Source organism: Pavona decussata, unplaced genomic scaffold (assembly GCF_977016875.1).
Source record: "Pavona decussata unplaced genomic scaffold, jaPavDecu1.1 SCAFFOLD_510, whole genome shotgun sequence".
In the NCBI taxonomy this organism is placed as follows: Eukaryota; Metazoa; Cnidaria; class Anthozoa; order Scleractinia; family Agariciidae; genus Pavona; species Pavona decussata.
This window is the reverse complement of record NW_028145827.1, coordinates 601051-612500: the sequence shown is the minus strand read 5'-3', so window position 1 is coordinate 612500 and position 11450 is coordinate 601051. Positions and strand designations below refer to the sequence as shown.

The 11450-nt window shown below is 38.1% G+C and overlaps 1 protein-coding gene across 1 annotated transcript in view; it reads right to left on the bottom strand.

Annotated features, from left to right (window-relative positions):
- Positions 1 to 2245: 2245 nt before the first annotated feature.
- The window catches only part of LOC146450055 (uncharacterized), a 46880-nt gene continuing 37675 nt past the window's right edge, over positions 2246 to 11450 (bottom strand). The window contains exons 5-8 of the mRNA XM_085100881.1: positions 11110 to 11205; positions 10864 to 10926; positions 8496 to 8628; positions 2246 to 5696 (exon numbers count right to left, since the gene is read on the bottom strand). Coding sequence (XP_084957007.1) covers positions 4178 to 5696; positions 8496 to 8628; positions 10864 to 10926; positions 11110 to 11205 — 1811 coding nt within the window. The 3' untranslated portion in view covers positions 2246 to 4177. The remainder of the gene's footprint in view (positions 5697 to 8495; positions 8629 to 10863; positions 10927 to 11109; positions 11206 to 11450) is intronic.

Here is an 11450-nt window from a genome sequence, read left to right as displayed (position 1 = left end):
CAGGCCAACAGACCTTTGATACTCTGCCTTCAAAGATTTATTTTTCCATTTTTTCTTCAAGACAACAAAACACTGACAAAAACTAAGGACGACACCTTGATCCCAAATATAATGTTTTTGCTGTTAAAAAAAAAATAACAAGACCGTTTTGGGATTTGAAATAAGTGCCTGGGGGGGGGGGGGGGGGGGGGCATTTTGGAATATAGATATTTTTTAGTGGGCTTTTTTGGAAGAGCCTTTTTCTAATTTTTTTTTGTTTCTGTTTTTTTATCGTGCAATGAAAATGGACTTTTGTGCCAGGGCTCAGGGTTTACTTGCCTGATTCTCAGACGGTCCAGGTCGCTAGTGGCCACACACTCTCTCCCTTTCTGAGAGAGCGTTTGGCCGCAAGCAACCATGAATGTGTAAGTATCAGGCTAAAGGTTTACTAGACAAGCCCACACTGATATACCTGGGGGGAGTGGTTGGGAGGTGGAGTTACACCATAAATAACTTACCGTAATGATTCAATTTAGCGCCTGGCATGGGGCGCTTATGTACTTATGGTACCTCAAGGGAGGGCACTTATTAGGGACAGGGTGGTTTCTTTTTTGAGAAGCAATGAATGAGCGAAACAAAGCTATAATATTTATTTAAAAAGGAACAATAACAGATACCGTAAACGTAACAAATATACCGTGAATATATTCACTTAATGGTAGAGAATTTTAAAAATCACTAGTCTATTCAACATCAATAGCTTCGATGTCGCTTGTATCAATAACAAAGCTTTTGGTTGCAGCATCTTCTATGTCTGATTCAGTAATTCCGTCAAAGGGATCATTGTCACATAATTTGCTTGTGGCTTGATGTACTACTTTAAGCTGTTATAATCGTATTTGACAAGTTTTTTATCACTGAAACAGAATAGGGATGTTACAATAAAACACATTCGGGGGAGGGGGGGGGGGGGCTCATTGGATGCTGCTTAAAACTAGTCATTGTCATAGACAAATTAAAGATCTGCTGATTCTGTGGTTATGGGTACCATGGAAACGAGATGCTTTTCAAAGGCAATAACTCTCCATTCCATTGATTTATTTTTATGTTTATTTTTTTTCCCTTTCTTTCTTCATTATTCAATATGCTATATGCTATGCACTTAAGACATGGCATTTCAAATACTGGGGAGAAATCTCAATTTTACAAGCCCCAGGCTTCTTCGAGATTTCCCTGCCACAAGTCATTTTCCTAGCTGTTTTGTTACTTTTCTTTTAATTGTAGTTGTCACTTTTTTGTTATGGATGGATAAAAGTTGCTTGAAACACTGAAGAGGCAATACGTCTAAAGTTCATTTCTGATGCTTGTTTTCTTAACTTTTTTTTTTCCGCTACACTGTTGGACATGTCTTGCTCTTTCTGGCTGAAACGCTCAAAAAAACATTCTCTCTCGAGTGACATCTCAGGGCAGCATAACCCTGCCATCAAGAGGAGCACATTCTATCCATATCCTGATTTCATACCGTGGGGGTCTGGGTACGAGTCTGTGTATTATGGGATATGGGACTCAACACCCACATAGCCAGAAAGAGCACACCGAAGGCTACAACATTCTCAAGTTTGGTGTTAATCAAGCTAATATTAGGAACGATACAGCCATTCAAAAACTTCAAATTTTACTAAGAAATGTATGGAACGCCGGACGTGACGGACGATTTGTCCGGCGTCCCTATACATTTCTTAGTAATTTTTTTAAGTTTTTGAATGGCTGTATCTCGCCTAATATTTGCTTGATTAACACCAAACTTGAGGATGTTGTAAAGTTCGGTGTGCTCTTTCTGGCTATGTGGGTGTTGAGTCCCATATCCCATAATACACAGACTCGTACTCAGACCCCCACGGTATCAAATCAGGCAATAACGAGTGTGCCTTATCAATGGAAACTTGGCTAAAAAGTCATGACCCCCCCCCCCCCCCCCCTGCATATATAATCAGAATCCTCTCCTGGGAAGCTGTACGCGCACAAAACTTTGCATGCTCAAATAACACCGCCTTGTACACCAGGATGAAAACCACCACAGGAAAGCAGCCCTTGATACCTTTCTCTCAAATGGGTCGTACTTAAGGATTTCGTCCACAGACTCAAAAGTCTGAACACGACATGAGTTTCTACTTCAGCAAGGAAAGGATTAAAAATCATTGGATTAAAAAATTTTAGCGTAAACTCGTCACCCATATTAACAACATCTCAATAAAATAACACCAACTCCACAATGTCACATTTATTGTATATCTAGGAAGCCGTACATTTACATTGTTATCAAGGTATCCTTCTTCCATTATTTACAAACAATATTTTGGCCAGAAAGTTTGAGCCTCTAAAAATGAGATTACAACTTCTACTCTAAAAGTAAACATACAAAATGACATTTTCAACGCTTTGTTTTCTTTGTTCCAATGTCATAGGTTTGGCACGTACCTGAATCCCAGGGGGGTACTCCAGATTTCAAGTGACGGGGATGATCGAAGGATTTTTTTGGGTTTGAAATTTTCGATTCCGGGATTTTTTGCGTTGGAAGATTTGGTAAGTATTTTTTTGGGTATTTAAAACAATCTGAAGATTCGTGGTAGTGCTCGCGTATCCCGGCCTCGTAGTTTTACGAATAAAGTACAACCAAACTTGTTTTGTGGCTGTTTTCATATTGTAACGCATTACATTGCATCTGTTTCATTAAACCGGTTAATATACAATTAAGCAATAGTCTGCAAAGTGTCCCGGGGTGTAAACAACTCTTCTTAATTGATGACTCATTTATCGCCCAGTCAATTAGATCAAATTCCAAAAGTGGTCATATACGGAGTCAGTTTCCTTGTTTCATTTGATGCTTTCTGGAAATTTTTTTGGGTTTCGAGTTTTGCCCCATTCGATCATCCCTGTCACTTGAAATCCGGAGTACCCCCCTAGGGACCTGAATACAATATATACACTGTACATGTTACATGATATTATCATATACTTATTCACAAAGTAAATTTCAAAAAACACAGAGCAACGGCATAAGAAAGAAACGAGTGTGCCTTCTTTGAAACTTTTTCATGACTTTTATGCTCTACTAATATCATTTGTTTGTCTTAAAACACAACTAACTTTCCCTTGCGTTTTACAGTTTTGTTTTTCTCTTCCTGTTTGTTCTCGCAAAAAATGTTCTTCATTTTTAGAAATTCTAATGCCCCCGCCCCCCCCCCCCCCAAAAAAAAAAAATGGCTCTACCGCTTCTACATATGAACTTGCTCTGTGTTTGAACACTAAATTAAAATGGCGCTCAATTAAACCTCCGCGACGCTTTGACTCCGTAAAAACTAAACTGTTACATTAAGAACTTGCACAAGATAAACACCATGGCAGATGACAACAATGACAAGCCCTAGTTATTTAGATTCAAATCAATCTTTTTGCTCCTGTTATAATAATTTTGGGTTTCAACTACACTTTCAATGCAATTGAAAAATTCTGTATTTCCAAAGAAAATAAATAATTTTCAGAAAAGTAACCCCAAAATGGGGCAAAACAGATTTTTATGTAAAAAATGACCATAAATGAGAACTTTTTCAAGCAGCTTTGATGGAAACATAACCTTGGATGTTTGTATGGATTAAAAAGTGTGTGGAGTTGAATTAGCGCTTTGTGGACTGTTCACTTCTTGAAGAACTGTACGAAGTTGAGCTGGAGAATTGATGAATTTACATGTAAATTAGCAATGTTTAAAAGTGGAACAGAAAAAAATTAAAAGCCAGCGAGTTTTAGATTGACGTCTGACTTCAAGCTGTTCCTGGTTTTTTGAGCTTGGGTACAAGAATTTTTTTGACCGACAAACAGTGATAAGCTTTCTTCACCATCTTTAATTCTGTGTAGGTGAGTTTTGAGATGTAAGAAAATGTGTTTGTTTGAAATGTCATGTTTGCCAATAATTTCTTTGTCCATAAACCGGTCTATCTGATTATATGACATAATTTCATACTTCAATTAAGACAGAAACCATCCCACATTGAAACTGGTTTCTTGTAATATTAAATTTGCACCAAAAAACATGTTTTCTAAGATGTTAATCAATCTTTTATTGTCGACGGCTGGAACTAACGTAAGATTTCAGTTTTTACGGAGCACTAACATACTTTTGTTATTGGAGTTTTAAATTAAGTTACTTTGTGTAAAAAATACAGATACGGTCACCATGTGCTGCTTTGAGTTTGTAACCAACAGGATAACCTATGTTATTGCAAGACAAAAACAAGCGACTCAGAGTATTATTAATACACAACATTTCACAAATCTTAACAGCGCATTTACTGTCGAGTTTATTGTCAGACAAATCCAAGTATTCCAGAGTATTATTATTACCCAACCCTTCACAAATCTTATCAGCGCATTCACTGTCGAGTTTATTGCCAGACAAAAACAAGCTTGTCAGAGAATTATTATTGCACAACATTTCACAAATCTTATCAGCGCATTCACTGTCAAGTTTATTGTCAGACAAATACAAGCGTCTCAGAGTATTATTATTACACAACCCTTCAAAAATCTTACCAGCGCCTTCACTGTCGAGTTTATTGTCAGACAAAACCAAGCGTCTCAGAGTATTATTATTACACAACCCTTCACAAATCTTGTCAGCGCATTCACTGCCGAGTTTATTGCGAGACAAATTCAAGTATTCCAGAGTATTATTATTACACAACCCTTCACAAATCTTATCAGTACATTCACTGTCGAGTTCATTGTGAGACAAATCCAAGTGTGTCAGAGTATTACTAATACACAACCCTTCACAAATCTTATCAGCGCATTCACTGTCGAGTTTACTGCCAGACAAAAACAAGCTTGTCAGAGAATTATTATTGCACAACATTTCAAAAATGTTATAAGCGCATTCACTGGCGAGTTTCTTGCCAGACAATTCCAAGCTTGTCACAGTTGTGTTCTCAGTAAGCATCTTAGCAATGACATCACACTCAACATAACCTAAATTTCTATCAAGGACAGATACACTTTGAAGGGTCAGAAACTTACCGAAAGTACGTGCCAAATCTAAATGAAAATTACTACCTTCTTTTTTGCATTCCTTAATGCACTCCACTGCAACAAAAAAAGTTTCATTTTTTTTCTTGTTGATGTGAGCCGCCAAACTCTGGATAAGAACCGTTGCTTTGTCTTCTGATTCTCCCGCGAGTATGCCGCATGTAAACAACAGCACTTGTTTGAGGTCAGCATGCACAGAGAAATATCTCTCGTCACCAGCTAAATCTTCAGGACTAATTTCTCCACACATAAGCTGGTCACAGAGATAAAAGGAAGCGAACCACTCTTCAGAACTTTTATGAACAAACGTGTACTGGGGATGTGGTTTTCGTCGGCTGCTTCCGCGCTGCCATGACAGGAAGCCGAACCCTGGGATGTCATCTGTGTGACTTTCAAGTTGATTCTCCTCAACAAACTTCTTGTTTTCCAGTAGAGCCTTCAACGCTATCAAGCCAAGCCGCTTGAGCTGTGATTTGTACTCTTCAATGACATTTTTACTCGTTTCTGGTAAGTTCTTCTTTTTCTTGTATCTTCTCAGGACATCCTCTACAATCTCCCGGTGAAGTTTTGTTTTACTTTCGGGAAGCTTGCCCTCCGAGTCTTCACAAAGAAAAGTAAAAGGCATTATTAGCAAAATACTATTAATATCAGGGCTTTTTGTTTTATGGTCGGTATAACTTGCAGACTGGATATAAAAAGTAGACAGAGACTAACTCGTCTAAAGAGGTAAACTAAACAAAAATTGGCATCCACGAGGCATCTTTTTATCCCAGTGTTCATCTGCCATTTAGAAATCTGCCATTAAATATCTATCCTACCCGACCAACAGAGCCCGATTAAGCTAATCCTGGGTTAACGTAACTTTTATTCAAGTTTAGTAAATTATTTCTTATCGATAAAAACTCTTCAAAAAGTTTTTTGTCCGTCAGTTTTGACTTAGATTTTTTCATTACCACCAGTTTATAATAATTTACCATGCAGCTTTTAAAAAATATTATTATAGGGCAAGATAAAAACCTCTGGTAATTTTAATTGTGGATTAAATTAGCATTTATCAGCCTTCAAACAACCGGCAGTCATGTTCTTAACTGTCATCACACTTAGTCTGACTTACGGGGGGTGTCAACTCTAAGAAGACCACGGAAAAATTGTTCCAGGAATCTGAAAAGATTGCCAGGAATCGGGAGAATAGGCAAATTAACATGCATACAAGAGCAGTTTTGTTTTAGGGTCGCTTTCTCCATTTTGCCAAGCATGGTCTGACAATCAGTAGCAAGTACATGCAGCTTCTGGTCACATGAAAGTTGTCAATGCAATCTCAAGTTCGTTTAATAATATTCAGTAACCATTCACGTAGTGGCCTTACAAAATAAGTGGGTGAGCTAATTTTCTCTCTCCGCAGGAGAAGCAAAACAACAAAGAGAAAGTTCTGCTAGCAGACTAGTTAATGAAAGATTGGCTTTGACAAAGGATTCAGGAAAACCCCAACATTCCCAAATTCCAAATATTCGACTTAGAAACAGTGAATGAGATCCTCTCTGTGGAAGCCACAGACTGAAATTCTTGTTTATTACTCGGGCCGTAAGGCGGACCGAGTTAAGGTTTCGGTAGCATTATCAAATTCTTTGTTCTTTTTGGGGTCGCGATGGGCCGAGAGATAAGACTTCGAGCCACGACTTATTGTTCTCGGTCTCGTTTTTTGTACTCGGCTGGTACGAGTTACGTTTTCTGTCGTGTTATCAAATTCTTTAAATTCTCGGTCGCGTTCTTTGTTTTCGGGCCGTGAGGAGTGTTTACAATATGCGAGCCAGATGTGCGAGGCATGAACACTGACATGCGAGGCATGAACAACCCCAACATAAACTGCTAACCGTTAAGCTAGCCGGGGAGCTATTTAAGCTAACCTATTGTGCTATTTAGGCTAACTGGAGTGCTCTTTAGGCGTGTTTTTTAGGCTAACCTGAGTGCCTCAAGGTTACTTTTGTTTAACCGAAAATTTGGCAACTAAATCAGTCTGTGACCTCGCGGCCCAAGATAGATAAAGATGTCTCACGTTTACTATAGAAAAACAATAAATGTAGAAACGGTTTCTGTCTTCAAATGAAAGGTGAATAACAAATGCTTTCCCCTGAATTTCATTTAAAAATATAAACAGCGGAACATTGAAAAACGTACAAGGATATAAACGTACGCGTGATGCGTAACGTTACTCTAGATCCAGGGGGGGGGGGGGGGGGGGGTACTCAACAGATGCTTGGGTAGGGAGGTGCAGCCCGGGCGTTCAAACCCTGACCCTGTTTAAGACACAATTCTCCGATTTCCCTATCCCGTTTAAGACACAATTCAAAATTTTCAGGTTAACCCAAAATCATACCCTGTTTAAGACTAGAATGAAATAAGAATACACTAGTTTCTTACTGTATTTTAATGCATTGGCAATCACAATCTGTTTAAGCCATTAGGTCATGTAGGGATACCCTGTTTAAGACAGAAAGTGATGAAATAGATACCCCGTTCAAGACAAAACACCCTGAAAACCATACCATATCGGGCCGCACGTCCCCGTAAAGGTCACATAAGGGAGTACCCCCCCGAGTCTAGATCATACCAAAAATTACGATCCGGCGTCACATACATATTAGGACCGTACAAATGGTTTCTGTCTCTAAACGAAAGGTGAAAACGTAAGGATTAAAGCCCGGGGATTATAAAAAGCATTCGTATGACAAATGTCGTTTTCCCCTGTATTTCATTCTGACTGCAAGAAATGCAATTCTATCTGGTGGTTACTTATTGCCTCACTATATCTCTGTATCTATCTATTTGGTAGCCTGTGAGCAAGCTCTCTTGGGGGTGGGGGGCGGGAAGGGAAACGAGGATCCACCCTCAAGAGAGCTTGCTCGCAGGCTATCTATTTGGGGGAATTGGCGATGCTGGAGGTTATCACTGTTAAAAGATTGTAGGCTTTACGCACCACACGGTCAAATATGGCCCGAGTATAAGCTGGAAACAGCTTCTTGTTTATATTAAATTTTTGCTTTTCATTAAACTTCAACAGTTTTTTCCATGGGATAAGCTACAAAATATCAACAATTTTCTGCGTTTAATTTTCCTTTGGACAGGATTTCATAATGGGCAATCAGGTAAAAGAAAGACATGCATTTGTGAGTTTAAAATATTATAAAATTGACGCTGTTAAGACAGAATATTTTAAGTTCACCTTTACTAACTACGCAACGCAGTATTACAATCTTTATTTTAAAAGAAAGACATTTACCCCTGTCTCGATGCTGCCTTTATGACTTACTTTGACTTAGTTCCTTATCTCCTCTGGGAGAATAGGGCCGTAAATGCTGCCTTTATAGTTCAACCTTAAACGTTGTTCATTTTTAAGTGTGCCTCTTGTTAGGAAAGAAAGATTTGCACAAGTCAACTGCTAATGGGGAGGTTTGGAGTTAGTCTCTTGGAACTGACCTTCATCTTCAGTTCCAGTTGACATCAGGGTCTCCAGCTTCTTGCTGATGTTTCTAATATCACTTTCCATCTGTTCGAGATCATCTCTGACGATTTCTGGGAAACAAACAACTTTCTTGCATTCAAGTCTGCGAACTAACTTACCAGTAACTACTATTGTTGCTATGGAATGTTCCTATATGTAATCATCAATTATCTAGATCGGAAATCCTAGTTGTTTGCACAATCTTTTTCAATTACAGTGGAACCCGGTTAATAAGGACACCAAGGGGACGTGCCAAAGTGTGATCAGTATTATCCAGGTGTCTGCATTAAGCGAGCTCTCAAAAATAACAATCACAACCTCATAATAGCAGAAATTTCTTCGGCAACCAAACTTTTAATTTCTTAACGTGTCTGCATTTGCAACTGTAACAAGTTCAAACTAAAGAAACCTTACGCTCGTTTATCATATCCTCTGACTAAAAAAAGTGACGTTATTATGGTTCTTGAAACACGACAACAGAATCAAAGTCCTATCAGCATCGCATAATAGGTAGAAAACTTTAATAAGGACTGCAGTAAAAGGGTCAAACAATGCAAAAAGAGAGAATGATCAAACATGTCACACTATTCAGCTACTGATTTTAGTAATAAAATCGTATTTACCCAAAGAAATTGATCATTATTTGAACAGGGTACAGTGTCTACATTTGGAAATATTATAATAAATTGTGACAATGAAAATAGACAGTGCACAGATAATCAGTGTCCGTAAAGACAGGTTGACTATGTATGAGAGTTTGTCACTCAGGACACAGAAAAGTGTCCGTTGTCCATATTTAGCAGGGTAATTTTAGAGGAAATACGTGAGCTTTTCATCAGGACAAACAAAACTGTCCATAATATCCGGGTGTCCGACTGTCAAAGGTCTGAAAGATTTCCGAGTCACAACCATAGTCGGCAAGGTAGATGATCAGAACAGAAAAAGGCTTAAACTCAAATGGTGCACACATGTGAAAATTGAAAACAGTGCCAATAATTAAAGATTGCCAACGTGCCAAATGTTAAAATTAGAATATTTATAGAACTTATGACATCAAAAGTGCAATTATATTTATCCATTTCTTTAAAGAAAACCTCCACTCACAAAACATATTAACATTAAATTGTTGAAAATACAATCTACTTTGAAATTTCGTTGGAAAACATGGAAACAATATTTCAGTGTCAGACAAAAGATGATTTGAGTAGCACCCTAGCTTTTAAATTTCCCAAGCGCTGCCATCTTGGATTTCATGACGTAATACGGTTGCTCAATAGTCCATTTTACAGTTGCGTGCTAAGTGACCTGGCCTTGGATTGTAAACGAGGCTGGGGGTGACTTTGTTTTGATACAAACCTCACTGCTTTTCATAAGTACATCATGCTGTTCTTATGCAAACTAGTTCGCATTTACATATGAAAAGCAGTGAGGTTTGCATGAAAACAAGGTCACCCCGCAGCCTCGCTTCCAATCCAGGGCCAGGGGCCCGTTTCTCGAAAGTCCCGGTACCTTACCGGGCCTGATAAGTGTCTTTGGTGATAAATGTTTCTTAACAGAAGTCAATATTTGTTAGCTTTGAATACTAACTTTTAAAATCTTATAATTCTATGAAAACATTAGCCAAGTACCATGTCTGTAATTGCTGTGCAATCGGCGAAAAAACATTTACAAAATCAATATACTTATTGGACCCGGTAAGTGACCGGGACTTTCTAGAAACGGGACCCAGGTCACTAAGCACACAACTGTAAAATGGCCTATTGTTTCACACAAAAGAACGTCTGCTGAATAACAATGGCGGCAACCGTTACACGTCAAAAAATTCAGATTGGCTACACCCAGTAAATTTAAAAGCGAAAGAAGTCGATAATCATATCTAATTCTCATTTCTACGTTTTAGACTAAAATTTAGAATTTAGACACTATTTCCAACACTTAACCATCAATTTGTTGTCAGAGTGGAGGTTCCCTTTCAGTAGCAAGTTTTAGGTTTTTTTCTGTCTGTTGCGAGGTTGGGGACTGGCACTAGCTACTTACATGCATGTAATGACAATTTTTTAAAATCCATCTGTTCACCCTCATATACTTCTTTAAAACCCATTGTTTTCCTGCATATATTTCACCAAAAAAAGCGCCACAAAACACTGCAAAACAGAGTATCAGAATATAACATCCCTAAAAATCACCCAGCAACAACCCTTATTCTGTAGTTAAGTTATCCCTCCCCCCCCCCTTAAATTACTAAATACTATCAATTTTTCAATAGATAGGGATATAACGTTAGGAGTTAATATCTTGGAACTGACCTTTATCCCCAGTTTCAGATGACTTTGGGGTCTCCAGCTGTTTGTGATTATCTCTGACGATTTCTGAGAAACAAGCAACTTTGTTATGTTCAAGTCAATCATTCTAAGGTTGATACAGCAAACAAACACTTTTATTTGTCTCCCATTCAACATCAAATTGATGAAAAATTACTACGTATTTTAAAATTTTATTAATTTTTCAAAGATAGGGGAGCTAGGGTTAGGAGTTAGTCTCTTGGAACTGACCTTTATCCCCGGTTTCAGATGACTTTAGGGTCTCCGGCTTCTCGCTGATGTTTCTAACATCACTTTTCACTTGCTTGAGATCATCTCTGATGATTTCTAAAAAGATTTATTTATAAATAACTTTGTTATGTTCAAGTCAAATTTAAACTAAAGTTGATAGGACACAACGCTTTTATTTTGTCTCCCATTCAATATCAAAATTTATGAAAATTTGCTTAATATACATAGGGGAGCTAGGGTGGGGTTGAAAAACACTCCAACCAGATACATTAAACCTGTGCTCTGAATTAATGATGATCAATATCCTAATGGATGGGTAATCAATCAGTAATCAGCTGTTT